Source organism: Crotalus tigris, unplaced genomic scaffold (assembly GCF_016545835.1).
Source record: "Crotalus tigris isolate CLP2741 ecotype Arizona unplaced genomic scaffold, ASM1654583v1 scf7180000017833.3397121, whole genome shotgun sequence".
NCBI classification, from domain to species: domain Eukaryota; kingdom Metazoa; phylum Chordata; class Lepidosauria; order Squamata; family Viperidae; genus Crotalus; species Crotalus tigris.
Genome location: NW_024096661.1, coordinates 817817 through 839552, shown reverse-complemented (window position 1 = coordinate 839552; position 21736 = coordinate 817817). Strand labels below are relative to the sequence as shown.

General features: G+C 38.0%; 2 protein-coding genes across 3 annotated transcripts in view; one reads left to right on the top strand and one right to left on the bottom strand.

Moving 5' to 3' along the window:
* The first annotated feature begins 680 nt into the window (after positions 1–680).
* GJB7 (gap junction protein beta 7) lies at positions 681–5203 on the top strand. Its single transcript, XM_039343053.1, has 2 exons — positions 681–869; positions 3911–5203. Exon 2 carries the CDS (start codon positions 3938–3940, stop codon positions 4715–4717), a length of 780 nt encoding a protein of 259 aa, XP_039198987.1. The 5' UTR covers positions 681–869; positions 3911–3937; the 3' UTR covers positions 4718–5203.
* Positions 5204–13470: 8267 nt separating this feature from the next.
* Positions 13471–21736, bottom strand: part of ZNF292 (zinc finger protein 292) — a 32032-nt gene continuing 23766 nt past the window's right edge. For both annotated transcript variants that reach the window (XM_039343077.1, XM_039343078.1), the window contains exon 8: positions 13471–21549. In XM_039343077.1, the coding sequence (XP_039199011.1) occupies positions 14419–21549 (7131 nt within the window). In that variant the 3' untranslated portion in view covers positions 13471–14418. The remainder of the gene's footprint in view (positions 21550–21736) is intronic.

The following is a 21736-nucleotide window of genomic DNA, read 5'->3' as shown; positions in this document are numbered from 1 at the left end:
CACTACTGTAACTGAGTTCATTTGCCTTCCTGCTGCTCATCATCTTCTTCTCTTTCCTTCCTCAGCATTAGAGCCTTCTCCAGAGATCTGGCTCGATAGGATAGATAAAATTTTCTCTTTTTTTCCTCCACAAGGCCAGAGCGTCTAAAGAAAAAAGTTTCCTAATGTAGCATGTGACTTTCTTAATTAACTTTATTTGGACTTTGGACTTTACCCACACACATATTACCTCTGCTAAATAGGAACTTCAGTGAATTAAATGGAAGATTCCAATTGTAGTTACCTCAACATGTTGTGATACAAAATTGAATCAATACAATTAAGTAAGTTCAAATATTGCATTGTGGAATGAAAACTTTTGTATTTGAAAACTGAGCACGATAAAGGCATCACAACCTTGTCACTCATATGGATGTTTTTTTATAGAATTAAAATAACACATGGGAGATTAGCAACAGAATAATGTGCGACATTATATTGCAGTATTGGCTGCAGTGACTCCTCTTCACCAAAAGAGGTCATTATTAATTGAGAATAGGTCAATAAGTCCAAGTCTGACAGTTGTCTCTCAGCTACTGTTTATCTCAGGTATTTCCAAGCTATGTGTCAACTCTGGTCCATAATAATATTATTTTGAAAATGAAAGAAAACAGCAAATGAGGAACTATTGCGCTGGCAAATAGAATACAGGCTAGTTTCTCTTTTGAATAATACACTAAAACAAATGATCAGGTTGCACTTACATGAATTACACTGCCTAGGAAACCACCTGACTCCATTTTCTAGGCTAGTGACTTTCTGGGAAATGAAAGATTAATTTTTAATGCTCTTGAATTCTGCTGCTTTGACAACCACTTGCAACTCTGAAGGTAAGTATGTTTTCTAGAGATCTTAAAGAATATGTAGATATGTTCTTCTAAAATGGAATGTAAATAATAGAATGCTATCTTTGTGGTTAACATGGTGGCAGATAATTGTGCTAAGCTTGGTGGCACATAATCAGTCAAAACACCTTAGAATCTAAGTAAATAAACAACAAAAACATTGTTCAGTTTATGAGAAATGGTTGTTTATTGATGTGAGATTCTAAACAACTTTGACTTTGTTTCTTTCCTCCCTCTCTCTCTTTTACTTTATTATAAAAATTGTTCTGTGATGGCTCTTTAAAAATGCCTTGAAATTACACATTAACATTTGTTGCTCTGTAGTTTGGAGAGCCTTTTAAATCCCACTAAAATATTCTTCCAACCAATAAAGTAGATTTCAAGCAGAGTTGACTCTTCAAATACAGTCTCATATGGAGGACATTGAAGTATCAAATTGTATGGTGATTAAGGCATGAGTTACCGTTGGCAAGACTTTCTGGTCTGAGTCAGGTCATAAACTGATTCATCAGCTGGGCAAAGGTCTCTTTAGTCATGATTTCAATTGGTGCTCAAGTAGGAGCCATTCAGGGCCCCCAAGTTACAGACTGGGGGATAGCCTAGATAGCCAGGCTATTCATGGATGAAGAATACTGTGTTTCCCTGAAAGTAAGATCTACCCCGAAAATAACATGATGTGTGACCGCCTGCCGCTCGCAGCAGCACTGGCCTAAAGCATTGCACGGCCTCCTGCCACAAACAGCGGGACCGGCCTAAAGCACCATGTGGCCTCCTGCCACGAGCAACGGGACAGGCCTAGACAAGTGTACAAGTGAGGTGAAGAGACAGCAGCATTGCACAAGCCTGAGGCAGAGTCAGCTGGAGCTGCAGGGTTCAGCAGAAGGCCCAGGATCGGAGTGTGTAGCTACATGCTGATCGGCACTTGTGCAGAAGCCCCAGGATCAGTGCGCACTTCTGCAGGGCTGCAAGGATGAGACAGAGGCCCCAGGATTGACGCTTCCAGTGCACCCAGAAGAGAATAGGAGGAGGCGGGAGAGAAAGGAGAGGCTATAAAAGGAGCAGGTTTTGGCAGGAGAGGCAAGAAAAAAAAAAAGAATGGGGGGGGGAAGAGAAGGGGATGGCGAAAGAGAGATGGAGAAGTGCAGCCTTGAGGAGAGAAATCAGCTGGAGGTGCAGCGAGGAGAAAAGGAAGAGGGGGGGAGAGGAGAGGATATAAAAGGAGGGGTGAGAAATTTGTTAAATGAGTTTTGCCCCATTTTATGACTTTTCTTGCCACATTTGTTAAGTGAATCATTGCAGTTGTTAAGTTAGTAACATGGTTGTTAAGTGAATCTGGTTTCCCCATTGTCTTTGCTTGTCAGAAGATTGCAAAAGGGGATCACATGACCCCGGGACACTGTGACCATCATAAATATGAATCAGTTGCCAAGTATCCGAATGTAAATCATGTGACCCTGGGGATGCTGCAATGATCATAAGTCTCTTTTTCAGTGCCGTTGTAACTTCGAACAGTCACTAAGCAAACTGTTGTAATTCAAGGACTACCTGTACTTTATCATCTTTTTCCTTTTTTGGGGGGGGGTCATCAAGTTTTTGACACCTTACTAGGCGACTGGTGGTACTTGAATATTGCCATATCCTAAAAGTGGTACAATCAATGAAAAGGTTGAAAAGCTTTTACAGCCCTCTCTAAGTGGTTAACAGAGTCAGTGCATTGCCCCCCAACAATCTGGGTTCTCATTTTACCGACCTTGGAGAGATGGAAGGCTGCGCCAACCTACCAACCCTCAACTATAAGTGAAAAGAGCCCATTGCTACAATATCTCAAAGGTTTTAAACAATAAGACAATCAATTATGTAGTTTGATTACTTTCTGTCCTTATTTTTTAAAAAGACTTCGATTTGGAAAGTGCTTCAAAAGCCCATTTTCTTTCCCCTGAAGCTTGGAAGCTGTTTCTACTAACTTGGTTTAGAGGAAAGAGTGTCAACATGTTAGTTGGTTTAATAGCATCTGACATCTTTAAACTCTTGCATCTTGAACCATTCTCACTATCACTATGTAAATTTTACAGGTACTCCTTGTTTACTGCAATTGGGACCAGCAACTCAGTCATTTAAGTGAAGTGCCTGCTAAGTGAAATCATGACTATGTTTACAATCTTATTTTAGCTTTTCTTTGCTTTACAGACCTGCAAAGATTATAAATGTGGGGATTGGTTGCAAAGTTACTTTTCATCACTGTCATATCTGTGAACGGTCATTATACAAGGCAATTGCTAAACAAGAACTGCCTGTAAAACCATGCTGATTTATCTAAACACATAGGCACACATATTTAGCCATTTAAAATTGTTATTTAAGATAATGCACTTTAACTTTTTTTTTTAAGTAGGATTACAATTTATCAATTGCATTTTATATTAGCAAAATACAAGAGGAAAAATGCGCCTTTTTATTACTGGCCAGAGCATTGTAAAGTAGCGACAAAGTGCTATTAAATGAGAGAACAGCACCCCCTAGTAGTAAAAGAGTAGAATTAAAATGAAAAAAAAAAAAAAAAACAGCCCAGTTGCCTTTTGAAAAAGCACTTTTGAGTAGAATTAAAGGTTGGTCTCTAACTGCTACCCAAGTTATTTCCCTCAAGGTAACTCTTTAAATACCCTTTGTTATTTAAACAGTGGCATCTCCCCTAGCGCACACCTCCCTCAATGTTCTATAAAGTTTACATCCAGGAATTATCACATCCAACCCATTCTGTCTGTTTCTGTTATACTGTTATACACACAACATCTAGGTTTTGTCTTGTACATAAACAAATTCTTTAATTCTCCCATCTTGACCCAGAGATTCTAGTACTTGGAGTTCCTATATGCTATTTTGTTTTTGAAATGCTGTTGAAAAATCTACCTATTAACCTAATTCCCACATTGGTTATACTCTTTTATATTCTAGATCTACCTCCCATATATATTATTCGCTTAAAGAGGACATGTTCATACTATTGTTCATATTTTGTTTTGTTACAGTTCCTTGGCCTTCTTGAAGGAGAAACTATGAGCTGGGTATTCTTACGAGATATTCTAAGTGGTGTAAATAAATATTCAACGGAAATCGGCAGAGTCTGGCTAGCTATTGTGTTTATATTTCGCCTCCTTGTCTATGTTGTAGCTGCCGAACATGTCTGGAAAGATGAACAGAAGCAGTTTGAGTGTAACATCAGACAACCTGGCTGTGAAAATGTCTGCTTTGATCATTTCTTCCCAATTTCCCAAGTCAGGCTTTGGGCCTTGCAACTGATCATGGTCTCTACACCATCACTTCTAGTTGTTCTCCATGTTGCTTATCGAGAAAGCAGAGAAAAGAGACACCAAACTAAGCTGTATAAGGACCTGAAAAGTATTGATGGGGGATTGCTCTGCACTTATCTCATCAGCCTCCTTTCCAAAACTGGATTTGAAATAGGTTTCCTCTATTTGTTTTACAAGATGTATGGAGGATTTGATGTACCCCGCCTTGTGCAATGTGACACAAGTCCTTGTCCTAACACAGTTGATTGTTATATATCCAAGCCTACTGAGAAGAAAATTTTCCTGTACATTGTGGCGGTGACATCCTGTTTGTGCATAGCCTTAAATATAATTGAATTCAGCTATTTGATTTTCAAATACTCGGTCAAATGCTGCTTCAGGAATCACATCAAGAAAGTCCGAAACTCCAAACGCAAATATAAAAAAACAAATTCTACGGCTCACAATGGCACCACTGTGTCCCTTGACCAAGATTCACCCAGTATCCAAGGAGATGAAGAATATTTGGGCCACTTCCAACTATAAAATAAAAGCACTCAGTTTATTTTAATAATGTTAACAATACAACTTCAGATAATAACAGAGTCTGATTATTTTAACTGACATATTTAGGTTTTTCCACACATGGTGTAAGGTTCACCAAATTTGCATCTCCTGGCATCTGGCCTCTCCTTCTAAGGGATATATAAGCATTGATGTTTCTGATACAGATAATGTTAACTTAAGTCGTGATTTTTTGGTGCAATTCTTTCAAAACATCTGTTTTCATTCTTGAACATTTTTTTAAACCAAAGGGATTAAAAACTTTCTAGTTTTTCAATAGGCAACATCTTACTTTGTTCAAAGACATTTGATGGTGTTAGTTTTTACTTAGTTTTTCTGCTGCAGTCATTTATTTCTTCTGTGAATTATTAGTTATTGTGTATAATTCTAAAGTACTGTGTAAGTGTGTGTGTGCCTTCTTTCCTGTCATCTGTTCTTGTAACTGTAAGTTCCTCATCCCATATTGGCTTTACTGGTCTCTGTATATAATTTATTTATTTGTTAAATTTAAAGGCCACCCAACTCCAAAGTGACTTTGGCTTTACATTTTAAAAGAGTAGAAAAATGAAGTTATAACATTCATATATGTCCAGACAAGACAAACAATAAAAAAAAACTCACCAGACAGGGATTCAGCAGTCACTCTATCCCACTTAGGACCAGGAAAAATTCTAAAAGATTTACAGAATGTCAAGGTGGGAGCCACTCAGATCTCTGGGGATATGTATTGTACGGTGCTCCAGATGCAGGGGTCCCCAGTCGGTCCACACAAACAAGTAAAACCCCATCCGTGGGATGCAGGGAGCACAAAAATCATGTACCCTCCAGTCCGTGGAAAAACCTCTTTCCATGGAACCGGTCCCTGGTGCCCAAAAGGTTGGGGACCTCTGCTTCAGGGGGCAAATACCAGAACTTAAAAGGTAATATCCGGGTCTCAATAGATGGCAGGTTAATTGGTAGGCGAAACACATAAATTCTGCCTACTCTTAATAGATAGGCATAAACCTACTTTTATAGATGATAAGCAGCATCTTGAACTGTAAGAAGTTCATTGGCAACCAGTGCAGCTTACAGAATAGTGATGTTATGCAGGCAGACTGAGGCAGGACCATCATTGCCCATGCTGCTGAATCCTGAACTAGCTAACTTCCATGTGGGCTTCAAGAGCAGCCCCATGTACAGCATTAGCGATTAGTCTGGAGATCCTCCTGATCCAGGAATGGGTACAATTGATATCAACTCATATCAGTGTATAAGGAATGAAGATGATGTCATGGGGGCCTAGTCACATTATACTGGAAAAGTATTCTTAGTAGTTCAGCAACATCTGGAAGAGACATAAGATTCCCCCTTCCAAGCATTAAAGGGATTCAGTTAATATACCAAGTTAATTACCAGGAAGACTGGTGATTACAAGGCCAAGTGGTTTGACATTTGTTCTTGCTAAGTCGGCTTCTTTTTTTTTTTTTTTTTGCTGACTTTCCAATATCACCTGGAGCCCAGGGTTTTCCTGACAGTTTCCTCCAAGTCTTAATGAATTCTGATCCTGTGTAACTTTTCAAGATTGACCAGGTGCTGCCAGTTATAACACCATGAAATTAATTTATACAAGTCTCAGTATATAAGGCAGCAAAGCTGGCTGAAGAATTCTGGGAGTTGAAGTCCACATGTCTTATACAGGAGTTGCCAAGGTTGAGAACCCCTGAACATGTTACTATGGAATATCAAGCTGAGCTGAAAGTAAATGACATGTCCAAGGACACATCGACCAATGATGGAAAAAACATCTCTTCTAATGCTGTGACAAATGTCAAGGACTAGAAGAAAAGGTTACTTTTTCAGGACTGTCCTGGATAAAACATTAAGTTCAATTTCATTGTTGTTATATAAGACAGAAATATAAAGTCCTTGTGACATGTCCTTCACAGAAATTAGTCTAATACAGACAGAACTGTGTAATTTAAAACAAATGATTAACGCTAGGTTTCCCCAACTTTTGGGGCTGCATTTAAAATTGGCTACATTTACATCAACTTAACATTTTGTTGAAACAAATAACGCATGTTTATGCCAAAAGTGTTATATCCAGTTGTTGCACAAATCAATACCAATTCATGCCAATAGATTTCCCACCCTTCCCTCTAAACCAGGGCTTTTCAACCTTTTCACCCATTGTACCACTTTTAGGATATGGCAACATTTGAGTACCACCAGTCGCCTAGCAAGGTGTCAAAAACTTGATGACCCCCCCCAAAAGGAAAAAAGTGATAAAGTACAGGTAGTCCTTGACTTACAACAGTTTGCTCTGTGACTGTTCAAAATAACAATGGCACTGAAAAAAGTGCCCCCCAAGCCACAGCCGAGCAAGACACCTGCCGGCCCGCCCGGCCGCGCTCTTCCTCCTGTCTGAGGTTTTCATTGTTGTGAGCATTTCTGTTGAGGATTGGCAGTGGGGATGGGGTGGAGAGGTGTTTGGTTTTTATTCCCCCTGTCTGCTGGGTGGTTGCAGCAGGTTTTGGTCACTTCACATGACCCTGGGACACTATGACCGTCATAAATATGAATCAGTTGCCAAGTATCTGAATATAAATCACAAGACCCTGGAGATGCTGCAACATTCCAGCTGATGGGTGCTTCTTCAGGGCTCAGCAGAAGCACCGGGATCAGTGCCGAAGTCCAGCTGGACCCTGGCACTGATCCTGGCTCTTCCACTGAGCCCTGACAGCCCTGGAGCGCCAGTCATCTCTCGCTCAGGCTTGTGCGGTGCTGCCACTGGTTCAGCTCATTCCCCTCCCCATTACCACTTTTCTAGGATGCTTGCGTACCACCTGTCAGGTGCTAATGTACCACAGGTGGTACCCGTACCACTGGTTGAAAAGCCCTGCTCTAAACAACCTTGGAATTACTTCAGTGATTGAAGCAGCTCCTTCCTTCCTTCCTTCCTTCCTTCCTTCCTTCCTTCCTTCCTTCCTTCCTTCCTTCCTTCCTTCCTTCCTTCCTTCCTTCCTTCCTTCTCATTTGAATAATGAAATCTAACCTAAATCTAATTCCACAGCATGGAATTACCCTAAAATTTCCCACCTTTCCTCTCACTGCAATTCTGCAGGATACTGCACCCACTATTTAAAGGACGACATAATCCCCCAGGGATTAAAGTTTTTGGGGGGAGAGCAGGATTGTAGACATTTTTAAAAAAAACCTAGGGGAATGATCATTCTGTGCACAGAAGCCATGGATACACCCAAACTCACAAATCTCATGTATTAAAGAAGTATTCCTAAACTACTTCTTCCTCAACCTCCCCCACTTAACATTTTGTCATGTGGCAACTGGGGTCAGGTACAGTATGTGCCATCTAAGAAGCTTGACTCCTGGAATGGGTTTGTGGGAAGTCAGTCTCCCCAGAGAAGGAAATATTAAAAGGGCAGGAAAACATATTTCCTCAAAGGATCTTACAGAGGCAGAAAAGCATGCTCAGTTTTTTTTAATAGCCCAAGTCTCCCTTCCCCAAACAGAAACCAGTTCTATAGAAATGCAGATTTAAACCATCAGGAAGGTTGAAGCTAGAAGCTTAGGAAGACAAAGACTCCTAAAATCTACATACCCCACCCAAACTCTAAGACAGGACATAATAGGATTAACAGAGATACCAAAGGACACACTCAGACTCAGGTCAAAGTTCATGCCACAGGAACAACTCAAAACAAAAGGCTCCAGAGCAGTAGTTCTCAACCTTTCTAATGTCGTGACCCCCAACTGGTCATAAGTTGAGGACTACCCAACTGGTTGTAAGTCGAGGACTACCCAACTGGTCGTAAGTCGAGGATTACCCAACCGGTTGTAAGTCGAGGACCTTCCCGCCCAGGAGCGCCGCGCATGCGTGGTGCCACCCCCTGCGCCGACTGAGGCGTAGCTGGCAAGGGGCTGGCCCACCAGCTGGCCCAGCCCAAGGGAGGTAAGGCACCCCCCGGGCCCCACGTGCGCCAGCAACCTTCCCTGCGCCCGCCGGCCTCCCACCCCTGGCCCTCTTTTACTTACATTTTTAGTAGTTGCTCAGCAGGGAGGGGTGGAAGCTTCCAGACAGCTCGCCTTCGCTGCAGACAACTTGCAGCACCGTTTGCAAAATGGGACTTTTGGCGGTCTCAGCAGGCAGAGACAGCCTGGACAATTCCTATTGGCTTTTGAAAGCCAATAGAATTAGACTCTATTCAAGAGAGTCTATTCTATTGGCTTTCAAAAGCCAATAGAATAAAAGGGAGTAGCACAGCTAAGGAAAAGGGGGGAAAATGGCGGACTGCGTTGTTTGGCAACCCCCGTGAAATGGTCGTTCGACCCCAAATGGGGTCGCGACCCACAGGTTGAGAACCATTGCTCCAGAGGGTATCAAAACCCACTCCCTACATGTGCTCACTCTTTTTTTTTCCTGCCAGAGCCATCTTTCTGTCTGGCTCTCCTCTTCAATAAACTGCAACCTTCTTTCTAAAGCAGTCGCTACGTTGTTTATCCCCAGTTTGGACTGAACCATGATGAAGACTTTTCTTCCAACAGGTTACAAGCTATAATTTTCTAATCAACTAATTCTGTCTCCCACCAAGTTCCTGTGAAAGTAGTTAAACTTGGAAGATAATTGTTTAGGCTTTGCTAACCAGGATAAATCTGCATTATTGACCATTGCATTTTCCCCATCATCTAAATCCATTAATGGCTAAATACTTAGCCCTTTTTTCCTTATACAACAAGGGGAAAAAAATCAAGGCAGGGTTGTTTTTGTTCTCACACTTTTCACATTCTTGGGAATCAATTGCCATTTCTCCTCTCTTCACGATTCACTCATTTCCCCCCCCCCATCAACTCTACATTCCAATATAGTATTTTAAATAATGCACAGTATTATTACTAGGGTTACTGCCTTGTTATTTTTTTTGTTTGACAGTTATTAGAATGCTGTAAATCTTCAGTGGGGTGGGTGTTTTCACTTCAAAGTGAAAGAGCCATTTGAAACTGTTTTGTCAGGCGAAGAATCCTTCTCTCCTATGTTTCTGTAGATAATTCTGCAGTTAGCTGAGCTCAATCACTAGTACACTTTGATTTTATCTTAATCTCAAAAACGCTGTAATTCTCAGTTCTTATAGCTAAATAAACTTATGCTTAACATTATCCATTTGCAGTCCTTAGACTAAGTCACCAGTTTTAATGCATCAAATGCAGCTTGATGAGGCATGTTGGAGAAGTTAAAAACCTGGGATTGTTTTTTTTAAAGCTTTTTATTGATTCCCATTAAGAGCTACAGATTTTGATATCTTTCCAATGGATCTAAAATAATTGTTTTGTGTGGTTTTCTCAATCAATAGCTACTTCACTCTGCACATCTTGTGTGCACGTTACTCTTATAACAAAATTGCTACAGACACAGCTCTGGAATGCTAGCTGAAGGAAGCTGGGAAGGGGTACACAAAGTATCCTTTCTCCTCCTAAGGCACTCAATGGAACTACAATCAAACAGAATTAGGAAAACGGCTACATATTTTATACTTCCAGTTAATTTTTTTCAGCCCCATGCTTCAAAGCTATGACCCTCTTTGTTGAAAATAACCTAATAGCAATGTATCTCATATTAGCGATCCCTCATGCCATTTTGTTTTTACTGTAACAATTTACCTTTTCCTAATCCAGTGGTTCTCACCTGTGGGTCGGGACCCCATTTGGGGTCGAACAACCATTTCACGGGGGTCGCCAAACAACGCAGTCCGCCATTTTTTCCCCTTTTCCTTAGCTGTGCTACTCCCTTTTATTCTATTGGTTTTTGAAAGCCAATAGAATAGACTCTCTTGAATAGAGTCTAATTCTATTGGCTTTCAAAAGCCAATAGGAATTGTCTAGGCTGTCTCTGCCCTGCTGAGCCCGCCAAAAGTCCCATTTTGCAAACGGTGCTGCACCAGTTGAGCAGTCCTCGACTTACGACCGGTTGAGTAGTCCTCGACTTACGACCGGTTGAGTAGTCCTCGACTTACGACTGGTTGGGGGTCGTGGCATTAAAAAGGTTGAGAACCACTGTCCTAATCCATTATTATTGTGATCAATTTAGGAAACAGGTTGTAAATAACCTTTGGTAATTTAGTAGTTTCCATCGCTGCCATTCCATGACCCCTTTCTTGTTGAACTCTGAATTCTTCTAGAATTACAATATGAAAGCACCCCAACTAGTCCCTGAGGAGCCAGTTCCTTCCCAAACAGGAAACCCGTACTGAGCTACACCTGTGTAGATTCCTTCTGGAGGGTCAAAACTGTACTTTATGGAAAGAACAGCCTCTTCTTTTTACATGTATATTTTTTACATTTATAGGTGTCCAGAAATTCAGAATTTCTTTCTCCCAATACAGGAGAAAGCCAAAACAACACAATTATTTTTTTCAATCATTACTTCACCTTAATACATGTTTTAATTATTGGAACAGAAGTACTATTTAGGAGTTGCCAATAAAAGAAACAGACTTAAATTTTCTTGCCATTTGCTCAAGCTACAGATTTTGCACTTTAATTCCTCTTTACCATTAAGTTCCAGGAAACTAAAACTACAGATGTTATTGCTGTAACATAAAAAAATAACACATTTTGTGTTATATTGTATATATAATTTTAAATTCTGGTTGCTTTCTGTATACTATAGACTTAAGAATTTGGGCACAGTAAATTTAAGTAAGGTGAACCTTTCTACATTTCAGATAATTTCCCTCACAGAATGCCTCTATGGTATTCATGAATATTCAGATGAGATGTTTGCTCACATGAATGCTGAATGGATGTTTGCATAGGTTATTTTAGTACTAAAAAATCCTGGTTCAAATCCATCCTATCTCCCTCTCTAAAGAATGTTGATACGTGTTGGAAATCAGTCTTCACCTAAGCAGATAAACTGTATTTCCAAATGTTTTTTCATTGGGTGTCCAGAGGCGGGCTGTAGTTTCTTCACAATAAATATTAAAAAACACGAGAGAGATACTAGGAGGAAAATGTTATATAAAAGCACATTTATGAGTCAGGCTTTGTGCAAGGTATCAGTTCCAATGGGAAACAGACAAAACAAAATTTTCTGGCTGAGACAGTTAACAACCCAGTTTTACTGGAAATTCTTAGATGACTTTTATTTGTATGCTACAATAATTTTTACAATATTCGGAAAACAGCTCCAGATCCTCCTCAAAAAAATTTCCTTCTAGATTTGCAGTAGTGATTAACATACTAAATGCTGAGAGACTTTTCACGCTAAAAATTTAAAAAGAGGGCTTTTTATTGAATAGCTGTAGACAGAAAGCCTGTAATAAAATGCCGGAAGGAACTCATAATTCAGGACAGAGCCATATATATATATATATATATATTAAAAAAAATTATAAAATCACTGCATCCTACATTTGCACCACTACTGAAAGGGGAAAATGTTTCCAGGAAAATCAACGTCATTCACCCATGATGCAAAAGCATGTGTTGGCATTATCTGTCCTGACCATGAAAAGGTTGATATAATTAGTGTGTGTGTGTGTGTGTGTGTGTGTGTGTAGGGAATTCAGGCATTAAGCATTCTCATGAAGCAATTGTAAGGAAGGCTTCACAATGACCTAGTTAGTATTCTTCTGTGGCTGGCTTATACAGAGTGAAGTATCAGCAAATTTTGAAAAGAAGCAGTTTGCCATTATTTAGTGCTTACATTCAACTGCTCAAACAAACAATGTTTAAAATATTTAAAAATGAGAAACTTGAAACATAACACGGCCTCATTTTTCTTCCTTCAGGCTTTCATACTCATGATATTATATTACTTTTCCTATTTGCATTAGGAATGCAAATGCATTTGCATGTATTATATGAAAAGAAAATTGTACTAATTATATTCATGGATGGATAACATGAAATCAGACACAGCTCTCAGTCTGAACTGGAATGTTTACTGCAGCTCAGAGAGCCAACGGTTCAAGATACTGTATCAAAAGCCAGGAGACTGAGTTTCAGTCCTGCCCTAAGCATGAAACAAGTTGGGTGACGTTTTTGGATCATTCCCTCTACCAGGTTCTAGGAGAAAGGTAAGGGCAAACCATTTCTGAAAATCTTGCCAAGGAAGCAAGTCAGGATTTAAGACTGACTGGAAGACAATGAAAATAAAAATGGGTAGAATTCAATTTAGGAACATTTATGAGGCTTTCTTCAGTTCTGTTACATTGTGGAGTATGGAAGAAGATTATGCTTCATTGTTCTGATTACCAGTACATGAGAAACAATTTTTGTTTTTTTCCTTATCCTTCTGGGAAAGAAGATTACTGGCCTATTTTCAATCTCAAAATATGACCATATGGCAGGATGAGGGGGAGAGTGGCAGCTATAACTAAAGTTTTTTCCTATTAAACATTATGCTCCGTGTAGTTATAACTAGTACATTAGTAGCCATAAATATTTCAATGGATACATAGTAAGCAAGAAGAAATTTAGTTCTGGTTGCAACTGGGAAGAAAGAAGCTGTCTTGCCTCTTCCGAAGATCTTCTCTTTGAATCGCACTTTTACGTTTTAATGCTACCTTGAACACATATTACAAATAAATATAAAGGTGGTAAATCAAAATTAGTTTCAAAATTCATTCTTTAGAAAGCACTGTCTACATAGCAGTGCTATAGAAGTTACTCTATACACCAATCAAAAATTTCAAAAGGAAAAGGACTTTTGTAAGATAAAATGTAAAAAAAACAAGAAATGAAATGTGATTTTATTTAAGGCAATACTGGGCTACTTCACAAATCACCACCTCAAATATATACACTGCTCCACATTACTAATTTTCTAGCACATTCACGATGGATTGTTTAATACCAAATGGTGCTTAAATTTTCATTATCAGCAAACTATTTAAAATTTACATTTCCATCATTTTATGGAAGTGGAAGTTTTCAATCTGATTAAAAGCAATGTATATGCAGTTGTAGGAAAACCTTTTGAGTTAGCTACATATGAATACCATCCAATAATATTGGACACTTGCAGTTACAAATACAACTGTGTCAGTATGTATTTTAACCATTTAAATGTGATCTGATAACTTTTTCTCCTATACACACAGTTTAGGCAAAATAAATTGGATATGGTAAACTCACCTATTGTAGTTTTTACTTCAAAAAGATTTAAGTTTAAAAGAACATTTTAAAAACTGGATCACTTAGTTACAAATTAAAATTCTGAATATAAATGTGTCATTTAATATTTCAGACTTACAGACTGCCATTTGCAGCAAATGATTTACAATAATAAATATATACAAAAATGTATCTACAAATAAAAAGTACTGTTATATATGAGCAGTGACCCGGCGAAAGATACCACAGACAATTCACAAAGATTTCAGTCATGGAAAAGGACAAATTTTGATAAAAAATTGAGGTTTTGTTCAATTATTTACAAAACTGAAACAATGATTCTGTTCCAAGTCCCATAGGGATAAAAAATAAATTTACATGACCACTGTCATGAACTTGCTAGGTTAAATCACTTCAGAAACTAAACAAAAACAACCAAAAACAAACAAAAAAAAAACACTTTAAGAAATAGCATCATGCTCAATGGCTTCCTACTCAAAATAAAAAAAAATGTGATACAGATATACATTAATGATCAGAACAAGGAGCCCGCTCATATTACCTGATTATTTTGTAACCTCTAGTTTCGCTTCCCAATGTCCATCAAGTCTTATCAGACTAACAATAGGTTTCATTTCCTGAAGCTGCTTCAATACACGCTCAGTGCAATCTTTAAAAGTCTTATCTAAAACTATTTTTACAGTACCACTACACTGAAATTGTGATGGATTAGCAAACTGTACACGAGTTTCACTTTCTGAACATGATCGTGTTCTCACCACAGAGTTCTTTTCGTGAGACTTTCTTGAGTTAGAATGAGAACCCTTCCTGGTTCCACAATTATTATAACCCCTCCTTTCTGTGTTTTTCTTCTGCTTCACTGCAGATTCTTCAAGGAACTTGAGGAAAGATACTTCAAATCCCATGGGCTTAAATGAACTCCAATCAAAAGTTGAAGACTGCTCTTCAACAGTCTGAATAGCAACAGCACTTTCTTTTTCTCTATGCACACTGCTTAATTCAACAGCCAAGATTTCTTCCTGCTTTTCAACTTTTCTCTTTTTACTTTGGGATATATTTTTTTCTTTGTTTACTCTTTTAAAATTACTGTTTAGGCTGTGCTTTTCTGAAAGAGAAGAACTAGTTTCTTGACAGTCATTATTTACATCAGAAGAAGCCTTTACGTAGTTTTCTGAACTTGCTAGATCCTCATTAATAAGTTTGGTAATAAACAGTTCTGCAAGCTCATCCACTTCATCCTTCTCAGTCTTTTCTGGTTCTTTTGGCATCACCAGCGGAGACAATCTCAAGTCCTCACAAGTGTCTGGCAAGGGCGGCTGCACTTCTTTTACCTCACAAATCTTGTCCTCCTCAATTGCTTCGTTTTGTGAGAAAGCCTCTTTTCCTGAAGACTTTGCATGCTTATTTGAGACAATCAAGAGATCCCGATGTTGTAAAGTAAATGCTTTAGATAATTTATGACATTTATAGTGCCGAATTACATTATTGTCGCTTGTAACAACTGATGAACAACCTTTTATCATACATGGATATTGTACAATAAATTTGTTACTGCATTCAGATAAAGCATCATCTTTTGTCTTTAAGGAATAAATATACTTTCCACATTTTAAAGAATATGCTTGATTTTCATCAATTTGCCCTAGTTGGAAGTTTTTGTCTTCTACATTTATTGCTCTTCTTCGCTTGGCTCTAACCGATATTCTGTTTCCATTTTTTCCTGTCCTGTATTTTAATCCTTTATGTTTAATTTTCATAACTTTCTCCTGATTAGCTTTAATTGATATATTTTCCTGACCTGGTGTCAGGAATCGCCTGGGTCTTATTAAATGATCTTTATGCCTATCATTATGTTTATTAAAAATGTGCCGTAGAAGATTAGATCTTGTTGCATAAATACGATCGCAACCTTCACAATCACATTTGTACATGCAATCTTCTGTTTTGTTCTGCCTTATTTTTATGTCATGATCTGTCTCAAGATGAATAATATAATTACCGTAGGTTGTAAATGATGATTTACATTCAGATTGATCACAGGGGAATCTTCTAACATCCAAGGATGACTTCATGCTACCAATTTCTTCAGGAGTCATCTCATGAAGTTTCACATAATGCTGAATAAGACTAGTAACTTCTTGAAATATCCTAGAGCAATTTCTCACTTCACATCTGAATTCTTTCACAGTTTCAATTGCATCACTCTCTTCTTCCTTACCAGCCTCTTCTTCTTTACTTGGTTCACTTTCTTCTTCTGCCTCTAAAGAGAATAGCGGCAGGTCAGATTTATGTACAGCTTGATAGTGCAGAATCAAATTCTGTTGTATTGTAAAAGCTGCAAAACAACCTTGATGCACGCACTTGTAAGGTCTATAGGGATTATAACTGGTGGGCAATTCCAAAGGCTTGGGAACTGGCTTTTTGTTCTTTTTTTGTTCTTCTTTCCTATACCTTCTGATCTTACGTAATTTGGGCTGCACTTGATTATTATTAAGTATGGATACATTATGAACTTCTAGAGGAACTGGAACTATTTGGGAGGGGTTTACTAATTTTTCAGAGTTATCAGAAGTATTTTCTGTTTTTGCTGCTTCTGGTATCAATCTTTCTGGAACTTTCATAGATTCCATGACTGGTTCTTCCTTTAGATCAAGTTCCTTAGTCAAGTGTGATTCTCTTTTACTTTCTATTAACACATTTGGCATGTTTTTTAATTCATTAGGTCTTGGTAACACATTTAGGGTTTTGCCTTGGGATCGTCGTCCGTAAGGCCTTTTTAGCTTTAATTTTACCATTTCCTCTGTTGTAAAATGATGTACCAGCTGGCAATGTGCCCGGAGGTTAGAATTTCTTGTAAATGTTTTGGGACAGTTAGCAACAACACATTTAAATGGAGCATATTTTAACTGGTGTTTCTTAATTTCAAGAATCATTTCTGCAGTGTACTGATGTATTTTGCTGTAGTGTTTAAATAATGCATCCTTTGTCATGGCACTATAATTACAACCTGGAGCCTGGCACGTAAATGGCTTGTGAACTTTTTCAGCAAACATAGGATGTGTTTGTGAAACTGTCTGGACAAGAGATGTGGCCTCAGTTGTTACAGCTGGAATAAGGACTTGTGGCATTAATGTATTTGCTGGAAGACAATGAGTTATATTATCTAGTACTTGATTTGATGTTTCACTTTCTAAATTCAACTTTTTCAAGCCTTCTAAAATTTCCATAAGTTGAATATCATCTTTAGGAGAGGCTTCAGGCTGATTACTGTTAGCAAGGGCAACATTCTGTATATATGTTATACACCGAGTAGAGTCGTGTTTAGGGATTTGTGCAGGATTTTCAAAAACACATTGAGCAGTATTGTTTTGTGGGCTCTGTATTGCTTCAATGGATATCTCTTGAATTTCACTTTTCACTTCTATCTTCTGAGAATTCATAGCTGTTTTGATTATTTCAAGAGTTTTCTCAAAGTTCTGAACAATGTTATCATTTGAAATCTCAAAATTAGACTTTTCTGGAAGGCAACATTCCAGATTAACCTGAGAATCACCATTTTCATTTTTCAATGGCAAGGGAACAATTTCTACATGATTTTCTTCACTTGACTTTAAGTTTTCCTTGATATCTGCTGTTAACCCACTGTCAACATTACTTAATTTCTGTGTAAGATTTTCCACTAATCCTTGAGTTTCACTATTTGCTATTACATTTGACTGAAAATTTTCTGCTCCTGCTTGCATATTCCCTTCAACATTTCTAGTAATAAGCCCTAAACCTGCTAAATCATTAACTACCAAATTTTGTGAAATGTGAGGTACAACCAATGGAACAGGTGTTTTCTTCTTTTTCTTTGAACCACTATTTTCTTTTTTAGTCAAGCTACACACTTCTGAATTTTTGATGCTACTTATGACTGAAACACGTGGTGGAAGACTGTTTCCCAAATTATGAGTTGTGGCAGCAGAATTAGGAACCAGATGAGGGCACAAGCCATTTTCAATAGTTTTAAGTATTAAATCATCTGAAAACACAGGTAAACTGTTGCATTCTTCTGATGAAATTTTGGTGTTAAGAGTTCTGTTTTGGTCTGTGAGCAAGGTAGATGGGTTGCAACTTGTTGGTAATGAAGGTGAGATGCCTGGATTTGGTAAAACTGTTGTATTTATTTGTGTAGCACTAGTAACACAGCTGGTTGTAATTATATGCGGTAATGTATCTGCAGAATCAAAAGTGCTTGGAATTCCTGCAGTTTCCAAAGCCTGTTTGATAATTTCATTTCCTTCATTTTCATTGGTATTAAAACTTGTCATATTTGTCCGTGGAAACAAATTCTGCAAAATGGCAGTTGGCCGATTTTCATTAGCAAGCAGCTGTAGAAATGATGGTTCCTTAAAACATGCATCTGGATTGTAAGTTGATTCCTGTTGCTGTTGTAAGCTTAAAACATTTGAAGAAAGAATCATACTTGCAAGTAGGGAGGATTGTCCATTAAGCTGTAGAACGTCAGGGGAAATTTCAGATTCATCCAAAGGTTTGCAATAGGATCGTTTAGACAGATGACCACCAAGTGATCTAGGATTGGAAAAAACCCTGTAACATCTACTACAAATAAATTTGCCATCCCTAATAATTGCTGGCCATTTTGCCCGCTTATTATGCTTTGGCTTTTTGTCTTTTCCATCTGTACCTCGCCTACGATCCTTTTTTGTTTTTTCTGATATAAGAGGCTGTGAAGTGGTTTCACCAAAGTTACTTTCATTATTTATTTGTGAAGGGAAGAGTATGTCAACACTTTCCTCTTTTGAAAAAGAATTTGTATTTCCTTCTAGTTGGGAGGAAAAATGATTGGCATTCTCCATTTGTGAGAAGACAGAACTCGGAATATTGTGAGCTGGGGAAGGAAAAAGAGAAATGAGCCCATTTTCTGCTGGTAAAGGAAGAAAAGGATCAGAACCACTGTCGATGTTCAGAGGCATAACTGGCTTTTCTAAATCATCCATCTGCGAAGGTAAAGTTCCACTAGATATGCTTGCCAACTGAGAGCTTAAAGTGTTTTCTGATTCACTTTTAATATGAGAAGAGAGACCAACATTTTCCACAATTGGTAATAATGAGTTAGTTGTATTTTCCAAACGTGTTGGGAAAAGAACATTTGATAGTTGCTGCAGCTGACTTGTACAAGTAGGATTTAAGGTAGTTTTGGTTTGTGGAGGAAAAGCATCAGTAGCAGGAGTAGATACTTGCGATGGTAAAAAATAAACTGGTTTATCATTTGGCAGGTTTTGCAAACTTATTTTTTTACTCTTCTTATTCTTGCACTGCATTTTAAATTCAGCATATTGATCAGGATGTGTTGTCTTCATATGCTTTCCAATGCTCTGAGAAGAATTGTAGATTCGTGTACATCCTTCAACCTGGCAAGTAAACCTCGGAACTGGAGCTGCTAATGGTACAACGGGTAAAAAAGTAGTGCCTACATTGTTCTGGGTAGAAGCAAGTGAAATTTCTCCTAAATTCTTCAGAGGCTGATTATAGAGATTAGCAGCTGGCTTAACACTCTCTTCAAGCTGAGGCTTTGGAGAAAGTAAATTCTGACACTCTAATTGATTTTCCGTGCTGAAGGACATATGACTACTCTCTTTTCCTTGACTTTTTGTTGCAAGAGCATCAGATTCAAGCTTGGCTGAGTTCATGGAAATAGTTTGAGCCTCACCAACACAATCATCCTCTTTCCCTTCATGGAAAACAGAAAGGTCACTGCAAGTATCTTCAACTGTTGAGCAAAATGGATGGATGACAGATGCACCAACATCTATGGCAATATTTACAGCAGGTAGTTTTCCTTTTTTTGCCATGTTCTCTCGAATTTTTTGGCCTAGAAGAGGCATCAAAACATTGCTGGCTGGACCTAATGATTCTGTCCTTGCTGCAGTAGTTAAACGTGGTTCCCCACTATCAATGGAGATTGAATTAGGCTGCTCCAGTGCATTGGTTGATAGTTTTGTACTTTCAGACCCAAGTGATTCATCATGGATCTCATCTGTGACATAATTTTCTACTTCGGCACAGTTATTTACATTACTGTCAGATGATAGTACCAGCATCTCTTCTGGATGGACTTCTTCAGTATTTTCATTATTTTCTAAAGATTGAGAACAGTTACTATCACCATCAGACTGTAATATTTTTTCAGACTTAGTGTGATCTTCAATATGCTTTTCTAATTCATTCTGTGAGTGATAAACTTTCCCACAACCTGCAACTTTGCAGGTGAAAGTATTATAGTGCTGAGCTTCATGATCATAAAGCAAATACGCTTCTGAAAATACTCTCCCACATTTGGGAAACATGCATCTTGCCCTAAAGACTGGGTGTTCTTTTCTGTGACTCAAAAGTTCAGCATAACTGTTAAAGCTAGCCTTACACTTAATCTGTATACAAATATAGGGTTTGATACCACAGTGCATTTGTAAATGATCATTAAGATGGGTAACACTTACAAAATGTCGTCTACAGTACTGGCAAATTACTTTTTTGCTCTGCATTTCAAGAAAGCGTTTAGCCTCTTCATTATCTTTGTGACCTTTTACATGGGCAATCAAATTCTTGAAGTATTTAAAGCCTTTTTTACACAAGGTAACAGGACAAGTAAACTCATTGACAGGCAATGGCTTTTGAACTGGAATTACTTCTGGAATGTAAGCTTTGTCTTTGTCATAATTTTCATCATCTGAGCCATCGTTGTCATTAAAAACAATGAAGTCTGCTGCATAAAGACTGTTCTTTTTTATGTGTCGTTGTTCTTGCTTAACTAGGGTATTGTTTTTTCTGTTTATACCAGTGGCTGCTGTTTTGGGTGGCCTTCCTAATTTTCTCAGTGGTTTCATTGCAGCTAGTCTTTCCTTACTGGATTTCTTAACATGTAGTGTTACATGAGGAACAAAAGTTTCTTTAGAATTAAAATTTTGTGCACATATTGGACAACTATAAATCCCATCCTTGTAGTGTTTCTGTGCATGCCTGACTATTCTATGTCCAAGAAATTCCTTATCACACAGCACACAATATTGCATGTATGCTTGCCAGTTCCTGAACCTAGCAGATATAAATCCCCTCTCTCTTAATTTTTTAATTTCTCTGTTTTTCTGTTTCTTATCTCTAATGCCTCTGAGCAAGTTTGTAGCCTCATCGAAACACCCAGAAAGCCCATTTGTTGAAGTGTCTTTGTTCTCATCCTGACAGTCCTCTACCTTTTCATGCATTTCACTATCATTCAGTTCATCTATTGAAGATACAATTGATGCTTCTTCTCCCATCAACGCTAGACACTGACGTTTTAGCATTTTCCAGTCCCAAAATTCTGGATCAAAAGGCCACTGAGTTTTTAATACAAGTAAAAGCTCACAGCGTAATGAATTTGGAATTGGAAGGTTTTCTTCATCATATTTCTGGTCAGGCTGATTGTACAACATTTCTACGGCATAATATGCATCCACAGTAGGTTCAAGAAGAAATTCACTTAGTTGGCAAGCACGTTTAACTTCTAAATCATCAGGCAATAAGCAAGATATTGTCTTGCAAATGGAAATTTTAACTTCTGTATTCTCACTAGCTTCCAAGCGTAATGCTTTCACACAAAGTTCAATACAGGTTGCAAGACCAGCAGCATCAATCTGCAGAGCAAGAAACAGATTATATTATAAATGTAATGCCAGTTCCTAAATTTATAAATGCATATAAGCTTTGATTTTTATTTTAATTAATTTTGCATTAATTAATTATAACATTAAGAATTCTCAGTGTTAATTATCTCAAAGGGACAAATGTTCATTTCAGATTTTCATTTATTTGCGATTAATA

Coding starts and splice junctions, on each gene's coding strand:
- GJB7 (XM_039343053.1), top strand. CDS start 3,938: ATGAGCTGGGTATTCTTACGAGATATTCTAAGTGGTGTAAATAAATAT.